Source organism: Botryllus schlosseri, chromosome 8 (assembly GCF_051294905.1).
Source record: "Botryllus schlosseri isolate E-star chromosome 8, Bs_hap1, whole genome shotgun sequence".
Classification (NCBI taxonomy): domain Eukaryota; kingdom Metazoa; phylum Chordata; class Ascidiacea; order Stolidobranchia; family Styelidae; genus Botryllus; species Botryllus schlosseri.
In genome coordinates, this window is record NC_137243.1 from 27,043,539 (window position 1) to 27,060,329 (window position 16,791).

At 39.3% G+C, this 16,791-nt stretch overlaps 2 protein-coding genes and 1 long non-coding RNA gene across 3 annotated transcripts in view; 2 read left to right on the top strand and 1 right to left on the bottom strand.

Annotated features, from left to right (window-relative positions):
• The window catches only part of LOC145445449 (uncharacterized), a 197,959-nt gene that overhangs the window by 57,657 nt on the left and 123,511 nt on the right, over window positions 1-16,791 (top strand). The window lies entirely within an intron of this gene.
• Window positions 1-16,791, bottom strand: part of LOC145445319 (uncharacterized) — a 97,653-nt gene that overhangs the window by 6,608 nt on the left and 74,254 nt on the right. The window contains exons 54-62 of the mRNA XM_080323509.1: window positions 13,570-13,777; window positions 13,225-13,387; window positions 12,669-12,774; window positions 7,632-7,801; window positions 7,198-7,366; window positions 6,562-6,691; window positions 5,740-5,848; window positions 1,436-1,625; window positions 401-646 (exon numbers count right to left, since the gene is read on the bottom strand). Of these exons, the coding sequence (XP_080179635.1) occupies window positions 401-646; window positions 1,436-1,625; window positions 5,740-5,848; window positions 6,562-6,691; window positions 7,198-7,366; window positions 7,632-7,801; window positions 12,669-12,774; window positions 13,225-13,387; window positions 13,570-13,777 (1,491 nt within the window). The remainder of the gene's footprint in view (window positions 1-400; window positions 647-1,435; window positions 1,626-5,739; window positions 5,849-6,561; window positions 6,692-7,197; window positions 7,367-7,631; window positions 7,802-12,668; window positions 12,775-13,224; window positions 13,388-13,569; window positions 13,778-16,791) is intronic.
• LOC145445320 (uncharacterized) lies at window positions 8,191-11,496 on the top strand. The gene is made up of 2 exons (XR_013916958.1): window positions 8,191-8,598; window positions 8,669-11,496. It is a non-coding gene; the product is annotated as an uncharacterized LOC145445320 (long non-coding RNA).

A 16,791-nucleotide genomic window follows, 5' to 3' on the forward strand; every position in this document is an offset into this window, starting at 1 on the left:
AAAAAATTCGTCCTTGGCTATGCCACTGTTAGTAGCGATGACTCTGAGCTAGCTATGACTGCAAGGACATCACACAACAGAACATTGGTATGACGATTCACGCTAACGTGTTTTCTACTAATTCTAACTGTATTAGTTTTAAATCAGAATTAGAACCACTCACTATTAAAAATTCGCAAGTCGATCTAAAACTAGAACTAGAATTACTTAAAACACCAGTAGTTAGTTGACCGTAAACTACTTTGATTGGTAGTTTGTACAAGTCAGCGTAGGACTTTGGCATGGGGTGAATTCACTTCCCAGAAAAGAAATGCACTTCCATTGTACTGAGAGTTGGGCGTAAAATATCAAATGAAATGTCCAACGATATCGATTTCTCGGATAATAACGAGTGACTTACCTCTTTCAACCAAATTGACTCCGCTTGTGGCCAAGTGATATCTGAACTGGTCATGGTTTCCTTGTCAGTATCATAACTCGTCACGTTGAGGTTTTGCTCAAAGTAATTGTACGACAGGGTGGTCGTGTAATGGTTGAGTCCGAAGAAATCAGACGAGCCACTAAGTAATTGCTTTTCTGCTTCGGTAAACACAGGCAGACGGGACTCTGACAAACCTTGTGCCGTACTCCTGGCCTCGATCAGACTCTGAAATCAAAATATGGTATCCATCATTGTTGTTCAAACGGGGGAGATAGCGTAGTGGTGAGCGTCGGCGCCGTCCAAGCAGGCGGCCCGGGTTCGATTCCCGCCATCGGAGGTTATTCTGGGTTCCTGGTCCTCCGTGTCGCTGTTCTTACGACAACAAAAAGCCCCGATAACGAAAGAAAGAGAGCAAGAAATATAATCTAAAAGGGACCAACGAAGAAAGACTGGTTGGTCGTTTGGCATCCTCCTATCTGTTCATTACATCGCATTGCGTGTCTTGTATATCCCATTGTATATTGCGTGTGTGTCTTGAGCAGAAGGATAACTTTTGTCTCCAAATTTTACTGGCTGGGTAGGCTAGAAAAACGTGGCACACAAAATTTGCTTCAATTCCAACATGTCGTGAAGCTATTGATTTTTAATTTTAAAAATAATTAAAAGTTGACTGTCAACTCCATGAAATTGTCAAGTCGAAATGCTCGAAAAATAGTAAATTTAGCTCAAGCCATCTGCTCACCTTGATTACTTGATTTTTCACACCAGTAAAGTCATATATGGTAATACGGTTATTGATATAACAAGTTCTATTCAATTCCCTACCAGTCGTCGAAGATTAAGTCTGAATTGTGTCAGCCAAATATATGTGACTTTATTCAATATGAATATATTACTCGATTGTATGTTGAAGTTCTGTACCTCTAAGAGACTCTTTAGTTACTTTTCGTGGCATTTTTAGAACACGAACACCAATATACTGGGCGCTTGGGCAAAAAGATATGCTCTATCTACCTTCATGATTTCGGGGTAATCTCCGTTGTTGTAAATCGGATTGGCGAACCATCCCAGGAAGAATTGCAGAGTACGGTCTGCTGCGTCGATGTCAAATTGACTCATGGCGTCGCGGGGCGCGGAGAAATCGCAATTGAGGGTGATACCGATCTCTCCCTGTTGTGAGGGTTTGTAGGTGTCCTGATACAACCTAGTCAAATATTGGCTAGGGTTATTTCAGCGATTTCAAAAACCATGATGCTCATAACTAGGGCTTGGCAAAATGAGATACCTGAGTCATTTGATTCTGACTCAAGTATTAAGACTCGTCACCAGTAAGGATTCATACAACAGGTTTTTTGAAAAGAATTTACACAATGATGGCATAATTTTACAAGTTAAAAAAAACACAATTCAGTTTTTTTTCAAGTGTTTTAAACAACCATTTGTTCTGAATGCAACCTTACTATAAAATTAGTATGTTTTTTTTTGTTGAGGGGAAGACGTAATTATTTTTAAATCAAGCATATCTAGAGAGAAATTTCAAGTTAATTCAAATTCTCCAAAATACTCGACAATTTATGTTGGTTTACGAAATACTTTTGAGTCCCTTTCGAGCTCGCTCCCCGCCCTATTGGGAAATTTGGGGTGCGGCAGTCATGGACCTGACAGGAATGTAAATCGTTGGGTGCGATAAATCGCCAATGGGTACATTATGACATAACAAGCAAATAACGCATCTCTTTTAAAGGAAGTTTGTTATCTCATTGGGCCTTTTAAGCACAATCCATATGTTGTCTTCAATATAACTTCTAAGATGCAAAATAAATGTAATCGTGAGTAATTGTGATTACTTTTCCAGTGTAATCGTAACCGTAATCGAGTACTTACTGATTTTGCTGTAATCGTAATCGCGTCATTCAGAAGTAATCGTAATCGCAATCGATTACATTCATGAAGTAATCACCCCATGTCTGCACGACACCATGACTCAGACTCTACCCTCTACTCACTGGTTTGGACTCGGACTTGACTCGTGGTGAATTGAAAATGACTCGACTCAATTCAAAACTATAAAAGTGAGATCGTCTTGTGAGTCGGAACCTTGTGACTTGGTTACAACTCTGATTAGTGCTCAAAACATTCTCTCGCTGCTTAACTAGAACCTTCAGAATTAACACTCGAATCATTGTGACCAGCTCTACTCATAACACAAGAAGCAATTCATATCATTACCATAGGTCAGGGGTTCTCAACTTCGCATGCACAACGGGCCGCATTTTGCCCGCAAAAGACGCTGCGGGCCGCAAAACATTATTACCATGCATTTGTGAGCTTCTATCAAATTTAGGCTACTGGAGCCTATTTAATAATTGTATACGGGCGTCTAGTCCATTTTTAGGCATTTCAAAGCATTAATGGTCACTTGGACAGCGTTCGTAAGTTTTCAATCGCTGTTTTTTGTTAGAATATGTATCTTCCGGCGTCGCAAGTAAATCACTTCATGGAGCCTGCATTGCATTCATTTCCAAGTCGGTATATGCACCTTATTATTATTATTATTATTACACATGGTATTACTGTGACGCTTATCGCCGTTTAGGCCTTGTGCGTCACAACACAGGCACGTTTTTGTTACAACAGAAGCCATTATCACTTTGAGCTCTCAGTGAAGTGAGAAGAAGTCTGGCGTTTCGGGGTCATTTCAGAGCAAACCAATTAACCAATGTCCTTTCCTTCCATGGCTGGAGCCTTCCACCAATAGTTACAGAAGTCAACTTTGTCAAGTTGATGTTTTTCCTCCCCACGTTTGCCATGCCAGCATTCCTTCTGCAAATACTTACGTATATGTGAGTGATACATCAGTTTATTGCGTGTATATTTAGCTCTATATTCGTTCATCGATTCAGAAGCAATGACCAATCAATCTGTATTTCAGACAGCCAGCAAAATGCACCAAGAAAATTAGCTATGCAATGTCTGTGAAGTCGGTGGATTCGTCCAATGCTATAGGCTAAAGTAGTATACGCGGCAACGTGTTTCAGAACATGCGATAAAATGTCGACTGGCTACTCTTCTGATCACGGTTGAATCGGACAACTTTAGCTTCAAATTTTTTCAGGTAATGTTGTCCCTGCTGCTAAGCACTGTTCCCTCTAATTTTTTGACGAGTCTGTGCACACTCACCAACTTACTGCGCAGACCCTTGGAGAACCGTGCGTAAAGACTATAAAAAAGGTTATCATTTCGGATTTTTGTGCGCAACTTAGATTTTCTGTGCGCACATATCGTGTCAGCACTTCGCATTTGCGCACGTGCCCAGCTTAGAAGAAACATTGCTACTAAGTCCCGGAAAAAGCGAATATTCGCACAGTATGTTAAAGTATTAGTGAAATCACACCTTCTCTATCAGATTTCTTGGGTTTAGCGATATTCCAAAGCGTCTGTAACGTCGTCGGCAATTTTAACAATTCCTCGAACTACCGATTACTGGGCTTGACGCCTAGGTAGTACCGTTTTCTCTAAGATCAGGTGATATGTAACCTAGAATAAACTTTAGTGCTATCGTTTTAAGCTTCTACGCTTCGTTACGACAATTGTTCTTCGACAAATATAGGTTTTCCATTTATATATGAGAAAGCAAATTCATCAAATTCAAGCTGCACGCGTGCGCGGCCGCACACTGCTGACAAAGTCGCCACGCACAGAAAAAACCCGAAGTGATGACCTTTCTTTCAGTCGTTACGCACTTCTGTCCAAGGGAGTGAGTTGGTGAGTGCGCGCAGACTAGTGAAAATTAAAGGTCCATACCAATACTGATTCAGAACAATAACAATCTAAACTCGAGAACATATCAAGAGACCAGAACACGTCAAAGAATGGGTATTCAAACGAAACAGCGACGGTGCGATAAGAGAGCTAATTTGCTAAATTAACATGCAACAATGCTGGGCCAGCAGTAATTGCGTTCGTCATGAAAGATGCCGCGGGCCGCAAATCAGACCTCTGCGGGCCGCGGGTTGAGAACCCCTGCCATAGGTGGTCAAAGTAGTCAGCTTTGATACTCAGGTAGAACTTGAAGTAACACTATAAATTTCTTCACAATTCCAAGTAGAAGTAGCGATTTCTAAAATGTGTCAAAACTACTTCAAATGGAAGCAGAGGTTGAAAGATGTGAAAAGTACTTGAGTGAGTAGTCTCAAAAGGTAGACGAGAGCGAGGTTGCCATACTCTTGGGATGGATACCTTTCAAATGACAAGATGCATGTCCGTGACTATTCCAAATAGGTACAATCTTACTTGATATATTCAGCAGTTACTATATTGACTAGGGCGACTTTTTTTTGACATTTCAAAACTTATCAAAATTGTAGCGTTAGGACAAAATTTGTCAAAATCGTTTTCAAAGTCAAGATTTTTTTGACCTCTGCATTTCGTTTGACATTTTACAGCTTGTAGCCAACTTTACAGACCTACCGTTGTAAACGGCCCATTGTCTGCTCATTATGAATCATAAACACTCAAATGAAACAAATCGGTTGACATGGTGTTATGCGCAACCTACTGCTATATCCTAACTGAAGCAAGACTGCTTGGGCATTGCATGGTTCTTATATCAAGAAGCGCATGATGAAAAATTGAGACGTAGACAACATTGTTACAATAAAGCAACACGGTTTGTCACCAGCTGTTAAACATTCTTTCGCCATTCTTGGCAAGCTACTTAGTAAGGACAAACACTTTCTACCCGAGAACATAGAAAAGTAACTTGCGTTGTACTACAACAAATTTTAATTATTTCTACCATAATGCGTGATATAACTACTGGAATTCTTCATTGGGCCAGATTGCGTTAAAATACTATTTTTTTCATATAAAAATTTGTCAGTTTTTGAGCCAAAAACGTTTTTTCAGGCCAAACTACTTCGTAAGGACAGACAGTTGCCACCAGAAATGAAGATAAGTAGTAAAATTTTAACATTATGAGCGAAAACACCTTATTTGCATACGTGAGGTCAAAACTCAGTTTTTTTAGGTGAAAAAAGTCAAAATTTAGATTTTTTAGGTCTAAATCTTTCGGTTTTTAGGAGAAAAAACGCACTAGTAATGACGATTTCACACATTTAAAGTGCGGTAAGCTTGTCAAAAAAATTACCTTCTATTAAGTAGTTCTTCCTGTCAATCTGTGAAGGCGGAAGTGGAAATACGGTAGTATAAAAACAACTACTTGAAAGCATTGCAAGTACACAATAACTGCATTGGTACTCAAAACGTGGAGGGACTTGGTTTCTGGCCACCTCTTGATCATTACTAATGACACTTACTGGTAAGTTAATGCATGCGCTCGCAGAACGTTGTGGGCTGCAACGTATTCGTTTCCTCCAGGATTGTCGTTCTTATTCGGTGAATGAGCACCGTTTCCATAGCCGAGGTCTAAATGATATGAGCAAGAGAATAAATTTTTGTCTCCCAATTTGGCATTAACTGCTGTGAATAGATGTGTACTTTTAGTGCTAGTTCTAGTTGTGGATTTTGAAAAGTGAGTAATTCTGGTTCCAGTTGCGCAATTTAAAAATAACATGGTTTAAAAAAAACTAGAAAACACGTGTCGCCGTTTGGTGTGAATCGTGATAACTGTGTTCTGTTGTTGCGGCCATTGTTAGATCAGAGCCATCGCTACTAACAGTGGCGTAGCCAAAGAGTGGTTATTGGGGATCGAAGACCCTCCCATTTTAAACTTGTAACAATGTGCACGTGGAAAATAAAAAGTTACTTGGGTTCCTTCGGACTTGGATTTTACTAATTATCATTATTTTATTATTACTCATATTTTGAATCCGCAACTAGAAATAGAACTAGAACTACTCACTTTTCAAAATCGGTACCTAGAACTAGGAATGGAACTCCTCACTTTTTAAAACAACTACAGCTAGAAGTAAAACTACCGACATTTAAAAATACATAACTAGAACACAAGTAATTGCACTTGTGCAAACTATTTGATTTTCAAAATGCGCAACCAGAACTACTAATTTTTCGAAATCTGCAACTACAACTAGTAGAACCAGTAGTTAGTTGACTATCAACTAACAATAGATTGGTAACCTGTACATCATGTACAATTCTGACTAGAACACAATACTCACATGTAAACACCCACGGTTCATTAAATGTGATCCAAAGCTTGACCCTGTCGCCAAATTCGCGGAAGCAAATGTCGGCGTATACCACGAAATGATCCATGATCTCTTCACCGAGCCAACCGCCAAATTCCGTCTGAATATGAGTGATGTGTTAGCAGGAACAGTAACAAAAAAACTGCAAATATATTGATATTTAAGCCGAATATATTCGACTGACACTCGTCAGGGGTAATCGTCAGTGACTAGCAGAGAATTGGAAAGAACATTGTATATCAATAATCGTATCACAAAATATGACGTCACTGGCATGAAATTTCGACTGAGTGAGGCGAACAGAACTATTTTTAGATGATACACAAACTTCTTCTGTTAGCACAAACTAATTTGCCTTATCTTGATAAAAGTATAAGTATAATATAAGTATAAATATATAAAAGTATAACATCGAATATTCAAAATTTCATGTTGGCAGACGTCATATTTTGTGATATCATTATTAATATACAATATTCTCTCTAATTCTCGACGAGTTGCTGACAATTACCCCTGGCAAGTGTAAAATATCCTTGTTACTTTCAACACAAATTGTATGTTGAAGTTTTCTATCTGATACAGATAACGAAAAATTCTTAACCAAACCTCAAGATCTAAGGGCAGATCCCAATGATACAGAGTAACCATCGGCTGTATGCCGTTCTCTAGCAGCGCGTCAATCAAATTGTTGTAGTATGCCAATCCCTCTTGGTTGATGTCGGTGTTGTCATTGTATTTACCGGTCGGCAGAATTCGGGGCCATGATAAACTAAATCTGAACGGGCAATTAAGATTATAGTAAGAAGTAGTAGTGTAATTGTAACCTGAAATGCAATCCACACCATCAATTTGTTGCCTTTCTTTCTAGTTAAGAATTCAATTCAATTTAATTTTCAAGTTTTTGGAATTTAGTCATTCTAATTCCAATAAAATTTGAAAAAATGTGTAGCGATATTTCTAATTTAATTTGGAAACTTTGAAAATTTACTAGTCGCTAAACCCTGCTGTAAAGCTGAAATATGTTTACACCTGGATCTTACCTATAGTGATTGACATTGAGCCCGACAAGCATCGCAATATCGTCTTCTAATTTATTGTAGCTGTCGCAAGCGACATCGCCCGTATCGTCTTCCTGTACCAAACCGGGCGTGTGCGATGTTCTGTCCCAAATACCTTGGCCCTTCCCGTCTTGACGCCAGGCTCCTTCGATCTACAGAATATGGATGATAATTAGGGCGATTTTTTTAACCTAAAAACGGAAGATTTTGACCTAAAAAGTCAAAATTTTGACATTTTTTGACCTTAAAAATCTTAATTTTGACCAAATTTGACCTAACGTATGCAAATTAGGTGTTTACCCACATAATGCTAGGATTGTACTAATCTTCATTTCTGGTTGGAACTGCCTGTCTTTACGAAGTAGTTTGGCCTGAAAAAAAACTTTTTTTCCCCAAAACTGACAAATTTTTACAGAAAAAAACTGTATTTTAACGAAATCTGGCCCTATGAAGAATTCCAGTAGTTACGTTATGCATTATGGCAGAAATAATGCAAAAATTTTGTAGTACGCTACAAAGAAAGATGCTTTCCTACATTCTCGGGTAGAAAATGTTTGTCATTACTAAGTAGCTTGCCAAGAATGGAGAAAGAACGTTCAACAGCAGCAGTTGTTGGCTGGCAACACTCAAGTTGTGCGTACACTAGGGTTGTTCAGAATTGACCGACTTTCAAAAAGTCTAGGTTTTCAGTCCGTTTCCCATGCCTTATACCTTAAAAACAAATTCTGGCTACTTTTTTTTGTAATTCATCCCCTGCATCCGTGTGCATTTTGCCGTTTTTTCATGCACCAAAAAAATTCTTCGGAATTTGGGGATTCCCCCGTTGTGAGTGACTCGAGAGCAATCGCATGTGTTCTCATTGACGTGAAGCGGATGTTCTAGCGTTGATGACGCGCTAGGCACGGCAGTGAAATGGGGATCATTGATTACTCAGGTGTTTTGCTGCTTTGTTGTTGAAGAACTGTGTTTACGATTGAGGTGCATGACTTAACAGGTAGCTTTTTGGCTAATGCTGTTAGCGAGTCTAGCGCAGGATTAGTGATTATAGTATTGTAGCAGTATTGAATTATTCGATCTAATGGACCTGATACTCTTTCTTGTCTACTGGGATAGAAAACAAAGCTTGTAAATGTCTTTTCCAGTGACCGTGGAAAACAGCCAATCGGTTGCTCTGAATTTTATGTTATTTCCTAAGATAGCAATATACTGGTCGGAGTATTTCCAATTTAGGAATAATCATCTTCCAGAATCAATAACTGGATCTAATCCGACTATTCTTGCTCAAGTTGTGCAGTATGTGTTTGACCTTAGAGAACTGAAATGTTTCCAACTATTCTTTGTTGCTTGACTGAGTTGATGTATATTCATTTTTCTAGGATTAGCTCTAGTGCGAAATGTCTAAAAAAAAAAGAAAATTGCCATCTAGTGATATAGTATCAAAGAAAACTAGAAGATCACGGTCGCAGACACAGCATTTCCTAGCTGGGCCATCTGAGGAAACATTACGAGATCGAAGCTGCTTACTCTTAGGAAAGTTATGCAGTATGTGTTACACCCAAGAGAGCATTCATATGCGAAAAATGAACCAGTAAAGTTACACATCCAGGACGTAGGAGATGAAGTACGGTAATAGGTTTTTGGTTCCTGGCTGCCACAAAGACCATCACACAAGTCAATGCCATTGAAAGATTAGAGACAGTGTGAAAACAGAAACCAAATGGCTGTCACTAAAGGAAACTGCAGGCCAGCAATATGTATCAGGAAAACAAAGTCACTTTGAAGCCAAGTTGAGTAAGCTATGGGCATAGAGGAGCTCCTGACGCGATGACGACAATTGAAGCAAGTACACTTCTCTCTGACGATAAGAAACATGAATACAAAACATTTTATTAGGATCAAAGGGGTCCGTGATTAGCAACTATTGGTGGCAAAGATTCAGTGTTGAATGTGAAAACCATGCAACAAAAGAGACGGACCATGAGTGCGAGAGAGTGCACCAGCTTCAAGTAGCGAAGGTGAATTTACAGAGAGCTCATCTATATCTTCGCAGGTAGCTGACACTTCCCACAGCAGTGATTTTGAAGTGGCGCAGTCGACATCGGGTCATTCCTTTAAATTTGTGACTCTAAAAGCGCCTGTAAACCTGTTCAACGACAAAGACATATGCCAGGTTTCTGATCGCTTGAAAGTCAGCGATAATGCTGCTACCATGATAACTGCAGCACTGATTAAAGCTTGCGATGGTGACCCTAATGACTTTCATCTTTCAAGATCTGGAACCTATCAACGGCGCATTGCAAATCGTTTTAAAATTTCTGAGTCGATTGTTGAAAAAATAGCAAACGATCCACCAAAGCACATCTCATTGCACTGGAATGGAAAGCTCACTAGGAGTCGTTTAGGAGAGCAATTTGAGGCCTTGGCAGTGCTGGTATCGTCTGCGTGTTCCAACGCATTTGAGAAGGGCAAACTTCTTGGCATTCGAACTCTTGAGAGTGCTACAGGAAATTACGGGCTGATCCGTCATTTGAACTGCTGGAACTTTATTATCTAACAAAAATGTCAGAGCTCTTGTGTTTGACACAACATCCTCAAACAATGGAAAAAATAAAGGTGCTGTTCTGGTACTTGAAGAATTGATAAACCGGAAAGTTCTCTACAGTGCTTGTCGCCATCATATTCATGAACTAGTCATCCGGGAGATCTGGAAGTGAAGTGAAGGCCCTGAAAACACAGATTTTAATACCTTTCAAGAAGTGGAAAGATATTTATCAATTAAGAAGCTCTAAAACACTTCAGTTTGATGAAGGCAGCGGATTGGCGATGAAAGCTGATGAAGCAAAGCAAGAAACAATTCCACTGATTAAGCCATATAATGGAAAGCAGAAAGAATTCTTGATAAGAGATGAATACAGAGACTGTGCAACAGGCGCCTTGGTGATTTTAGATGACCAATATGTTGATAATCGTTTTCGCAAGCCTGGTGCTACTAATAGCACTGGATGGACGAGTCAAGTGCTGTACTGTCAAAAAATGTTCATGTGGAGTGAGCAAATGGGCTATTCTGAAGAGTTCATTAGAAAGTTGGTATGAACAAATATTGCCCAGTTTTATGTCTCAGCTTGAAAACTGGTATTGCATGTGACGCACAGAGTAATGATCTCAAATTCCTTCATGACATGACGGACTTTACATCATGCGATTTCGCAGTTGCTGATGTGGCATATAAAAAGATATGAAAACATCATTGGCATCTCACCGAGGAAACGGTGGTATCTACAATGTTCTCGGCTAAACCAAAGATTCCTGACAAAGTGAAGGAAGCGATGGCTGCTAAATTGCTGCAAATGCCAATTCTTGAACAATTTCGCAGATGTGTACCTCTGAGTCTAATCTCTGACTCTGTCTCTGAGTCAATGAGTATGGTTGATTTAATTGGACCGGAATCGTGGTTTCTATTCGATGCTATACATACTGAACATGATTAGTTGGGTCTTCCAGTTTCGGAATGGCATACTGATCCGCATTTTGTGACTGCTTAAGAATTTGTGAGTACCGTAGTGTTGAAGTAGTTAAAGACGCAGCAGAGCGTTTGGTAAAATTGAATACCGACTTTGATGCTTTAAAAACAGATGACAAAGAACAGCGGGCGAGCCTCTTACAAGCAGTGGGAGATCACGGGAACAGATATGCCGATTTCTCTAAAGCAACCATTTCATCCACCTGATTTATGTAATATTTTGCCAAGTTGATCTATTTCTTTTCCTTATTGTTTCGTTTCCTGTTAACAATGTGATGTTTAAATGTGGCTGTGAGTGAATGATACATTCACAGTTGTATTCTTGCACATGGTGATCCCGGAAATTGATTGGACAATCTCGGGTAGGGTTGAGGAGTGTAGGATATGTGATACAACAAAATGACTATCAGTCTCAGGCAGTTTTGAGGAGTTCTAAGGGAGTGTGGGACATGAAATGGTGTTCTGAACCGAACCGGCAATACTTTCTATAGTAAGGTTATGTAGCACTCCAAACTGCAATAGCTGCATAAACCCAGCTTATATATGACGTTTACTAGCCTAGTCCGAATTTCGACACACAAATTTTAGGGGAATCCCCTATTTTTAGCCGATTTTCTTCCAGCTCAAAATGCACACGGATGCAAGGGATGAATTACGAAAAAAAGTAGCTAGAATATGTTTTTATGGTATAAGGCATGGGAATCGGACTGAAAACCACGACTTTTTGAAAGTCGGTCAATTCTGAACAACCCTAGCGTACACTGCTGGCGACAAACCGTGTTGCTTCATTCTGACAATGTTGTCTATATTACAATTTTTCAGCTTTCGCTTCTTGATATAAGAACCACCCAATGCCCACGCAGTCTTGCTTCAGTTGGGATGTTGTGGTACGTTGACCATAACACCATGTCAGCCTATTTGTTTCATTTGAATGTTTATATTCACAATGATCAGATAATGGGCCGTCTACAACAGTAAACGTATAAATGATAAGTCTAGCGATAGTGCAAAATCATCGATACAAACGAAATGCAGGTTGCAAAAAAGTTTCAACTTTATGAACAATTTTGACATTTTTTAACCTAACGCTACAATTTTGACTCAATTTTGACTTTTTTGGACATGTAAAAAAATCGCCCTAATGAAAAATACATTAGATCAGTAGTTCTTGAAGTAGGCAATATTGTCACTGGTGAGACATTTGTAGAGAAGGGGTGAAAACGCTAGATAAGGGGTGCAAAAACGTTCAATCAATTGTCCATCCATCAACGTTCAATCAATCAATTACCAATAGGATTTCTTGCTTGTTAAAACGATGGCTGTTGATATAAAAGTGGCTCCATGCTCGTCTCACCCTACGAAAGGTGAGAAGAATCAAACCGGGAAAAATTGCTCACATTACAGCAGTTCAATTTATTTATGAATTCTCTCAATCCAAAACCTACATGTCGCTTGCCAACAGGTACACTTCTCAACAGGTACACCTTTAATATACCGACCTGGTAGGATGACGTGGCAGTTGCCCATATGAACCCGTCTGGGAAATCTCCAACTGGCGTTTCATCTCGGACTAGCGGTGGGAAGCCGTTGTTTTGGATAATATCTCTGCAAAATATAGTTGGAAGTGTAGGAATGCTAGGAATCATAATGATACTACAGGCTTCGCTTCTACAGGTTAGAGATGAACCATATTTGGTGTGCATCTATTTTTTAACCAACCTAATAATTTTCTCCCCAATACACAGCTAAAAATATGGCTATCAATAATTCGTTCATATCAATGAATACCAAGTATTTCCATGATACAAATGTATTCCGCTACCTGAAAGAGCAAATTTTATGCAAAATTCTATACCGTTGAATAACATATTCAATATGAAATAAAACCAGATATTTTTGGCCGACACTCATCAACAACTAGTAGAGAATTGGAAAGAACTTTGCACATCAATAATCGTACAGCCGACTAATATTCGGGTTTATTTGAATACCAATGTGCTATCCAATTGTATATTGGAGTCCTGTATCTGCAAAAAGTTCTTTAAATATCCGTACCTGTAGAACGAAGCAGACCGCTTTGGTGTTCTGGGCCGGGTAGGTTCATTGAAATCGACGTTGAACAGCCCGAATTTTGGTCCGTAGCCGCTGGCCCATTCGAAGTTGTCCATCAATGACCAGGCCGTATACCCTCGTAAGTCCACTCCATCCAGCTTGTGAGCTAAACGATAATTAGAATAAGACATGAGATGGTGACAAGTTGTGAATCATAGATAGGGCTGTGAATCGAGTATTAATTCTTATGATTCGATATCATTCTCATAATAGGTACATATTTGAAGTTTCCACAGCATTCATACTTTGTGAATCCCCACGAGTGACTAATCAAACGCAAGTACAAACCTTTCAAAGCTTCGTTGATGTAAGCTTTGTAAAACATGACCCTTTCCTGATCGTCGGTGGTAGCAACGTCCATTCCGACCCCATTTTCGGTAATATAGATCGGCGGGTGATCGTACTCCCTGTCGATCCAGTTGAGGAGTCTTCTCATACCCCAAGGGACCACTTGAAGCCAATCGGGGACGGCTTGTATAGCACCAGGCACTGTCTCCTGTAAATTCATGACCAGAAAATATTGTCAATCCAGAGAATATGTCAGGTTGTAATGACTCGAGTTACAATTTTTCGTGGACTCGATTTGACTCAAGTCATTTTTATAAAATTGGAAAACGATTCGATTCACGTCCTTTTGTGTATTGAATCGACTTCTACATGAGTCATTGCGCATAACTCAACCACGTCGGGTCACTCGTGACGTTCTGGTTCATCAGGACCGATACTTGAAAAGTAGTGCCAGAAACTGTCTTTATCTTCTTGAATGAACATGTCAAGAGTGAGAAAAATGAATGTGGGGCCTTCGATATCAACAAAGAGTTTGAACATCCTAGTAACCTGACTTGAACTTGATGATGAACAGCGAATACTGCGACTCGGGCTCGAGTCTCAACACTATGACTCGGACATGACCCTTTGCTCCCTGACTTAGACTTGACTCAGTGAGGAATCAAAAATGACTTGTCTCTAGTCAAAACTATAAAAGTAAAATTTAATTGTGACTCGGAACTGTATGACTTGGTAATAACCCTGATGGGGAGGACCAGGCAATATTGAGTATCTGGATATCGAATTCGAATTCAGAGATTAAACAAAGTCCTCAAGTACTACTGCCTTTTTCCTCGAGTTATGATACCGCTATACAGTTTATATTTGATATTCGAGATCGCGTATGATATAAGTTACCGCTGAGGGAATTTGAGTTGACAATCGGACGGAATGAGTTGCGATTTCCAGTCACCGTAAATGGTAGTATTGCTTGTTTGTGTATGAACATAAAATTACCTTTTTTTAATTAACTACTTCTACTTAAACGTTTTTACAGCACTAGCTATGGCGATGTATGAATACGTATCATGGGCTGGTTATCGAATGAATTCCGATCAGTATATATATGCCGAGGTCAGCGAAACTGAAGTTTCTATCATTTTTGAAATATGGTAATGGTATTTGAGGTGGCAAATTTCGTCACTCCGACATGGCCTGAAATCATGTTTCAGGTATGCCTGAAGAGGCACGGATGATTTTTCCACTCATTTTGATCTTGACAAGGGCCTATGGTGGAGTTCGGATGAAGTCTTTGCCAGTAGGCCTAAATTTTCAAGTAGAGTACTTTACACATTGAAATTAACGACCACGAAAAGGAAATGAACTGACAATAAGCACGTAAAATACGGTTAAATATATTTCTCAAGTGATAGTCAATATCTATATTCTTTGTCGGTCCAATGTAGATTTCTTCACAATACAATTTGATATTATGATATTCTATCATTTGCTCTTCAACACTCTTATAGCACTCTCACAGGCCAATTCTAAGACTAATGGGCATCGTGACGGATCTTCTTCCTATCAAAAGTTATCGTCCTCTCTTGTCGTCAACCTCCATATTCGGTGAATACCATCTAATTGTATCCATATATCGTGGTAAAACACCAACACCTTTTATTACTCTATGACAAGAAGGGGGTTCAGGTGATATTGAAAGACCAGAAAATGACTAATGTGCTGCTCAGGCACAGTGGGCTACCATTTGGTTTCCCTGAAGCTCGCAAAGTTTCGAGCACAAAAGTTCTAGTATCAACGCTTATGTGAAGTACCAGAAATGCTTTTTCAACTCATAAATACGATTCATTGACATAGCCCATTCTCAATTGCAATCAGCACCATTTTTAACGCCATGAATCAGTCAATGACAAGCAGCAGAGAAATCTTCGAACACTTGGCTGCTGAGTGATGTCTCTGTCGATGAAATTCTGGGAATGGCGACTTTGCAATCGCTAAAAACTTCGAATCAAGGCAGAGAGAAATCGGTATGCCCTGCATAATTGGGATAGATTTCGTGAAATCTAAATTAGTCTGACAAAAATAATTCTAGATATGACTATCACTTGAGAAATATATTTAACCGTAAATTACCTGCTTGTCAGTTCCTTTCCTTTTCGAGGTCGTTAATTTCAGTGTGTAAATCACTTTAATTGGAAAAGTATCTCACAATCCTTTTAACGTGGCTACTTCAATGTAGTGGCCTAATTTCCAGCTAATCTGTGTCATATCTTTTTTTTCGTTTACTGGCGATGTCTTCATACAAACTCCACCATAGGCCCTTGTCAAGATCAAAAGAAGTGAAAAAGACATCCCTGCCTCTTCTGACATAACTGGAGCACGAATTTTGGTCATGTCGTAGTGACGAAATTTGCCACCGTAAATAATATTAATTCAAAAATGACCGAAATTTCAATTTGACTGACCCTGGCATCTACTGGTTGGAATTGAGTCAAATTTGGTGTGCAGCGTTTTTTTTAGGTAACCTGACGAATTGATAACTAAGCCGACGAAATTTGAAAAAAAAATGTTATTTGTAACACCCCTATTGTGCGTGCCTCCTCTTTACATCGGCTAGTCTGCCCTCAAGATTCTTTTTATGTTAACCTATCCAGTCTGCATGCCTCTTATTTACATGGTGTAGGCCAAGATGGGTGTATGATTAAAAGACTTCTCCAAGTCGTTTCGATTCAAAGACTCTCCCAAGTCGTTCCGTAAACATTGGTATTGTTTGTTCGAATACCGTATGTATAAATGACCTGGCAGACTTCGCAAAACATAACTACTGAAACGTTTTCACAGAGCTCGCTTTGGCTTGCGTATTTCACTTTTACAAGCAATTTCAAAGGCTGTTGATAAGTTCTGCTTGTGGCACACTCGCTTTTACGTGAAATAGATGTCTAGAACCACAAAATCCGATTTCATCACCTACGTGGTAACATCGATTTTCGCATCACAGCATCCAAATGCAGAACAGAGGTACAAAATTCATTGGAAATGATATTTATGTCAGGTCGTGATTCACCCACGGCGTTGGGTTGGAGCTGTGACATACGCTGACGTTAGGATGACCATATTTTGAGATCAGTAAAAGAGGCCACTTTTGCAAATCAAAAAATCTACACTATCGGACGAGTAAACGGCTAATTTGAGAATCTTTTTTGGAAATACTGTAGTGTTGACTAA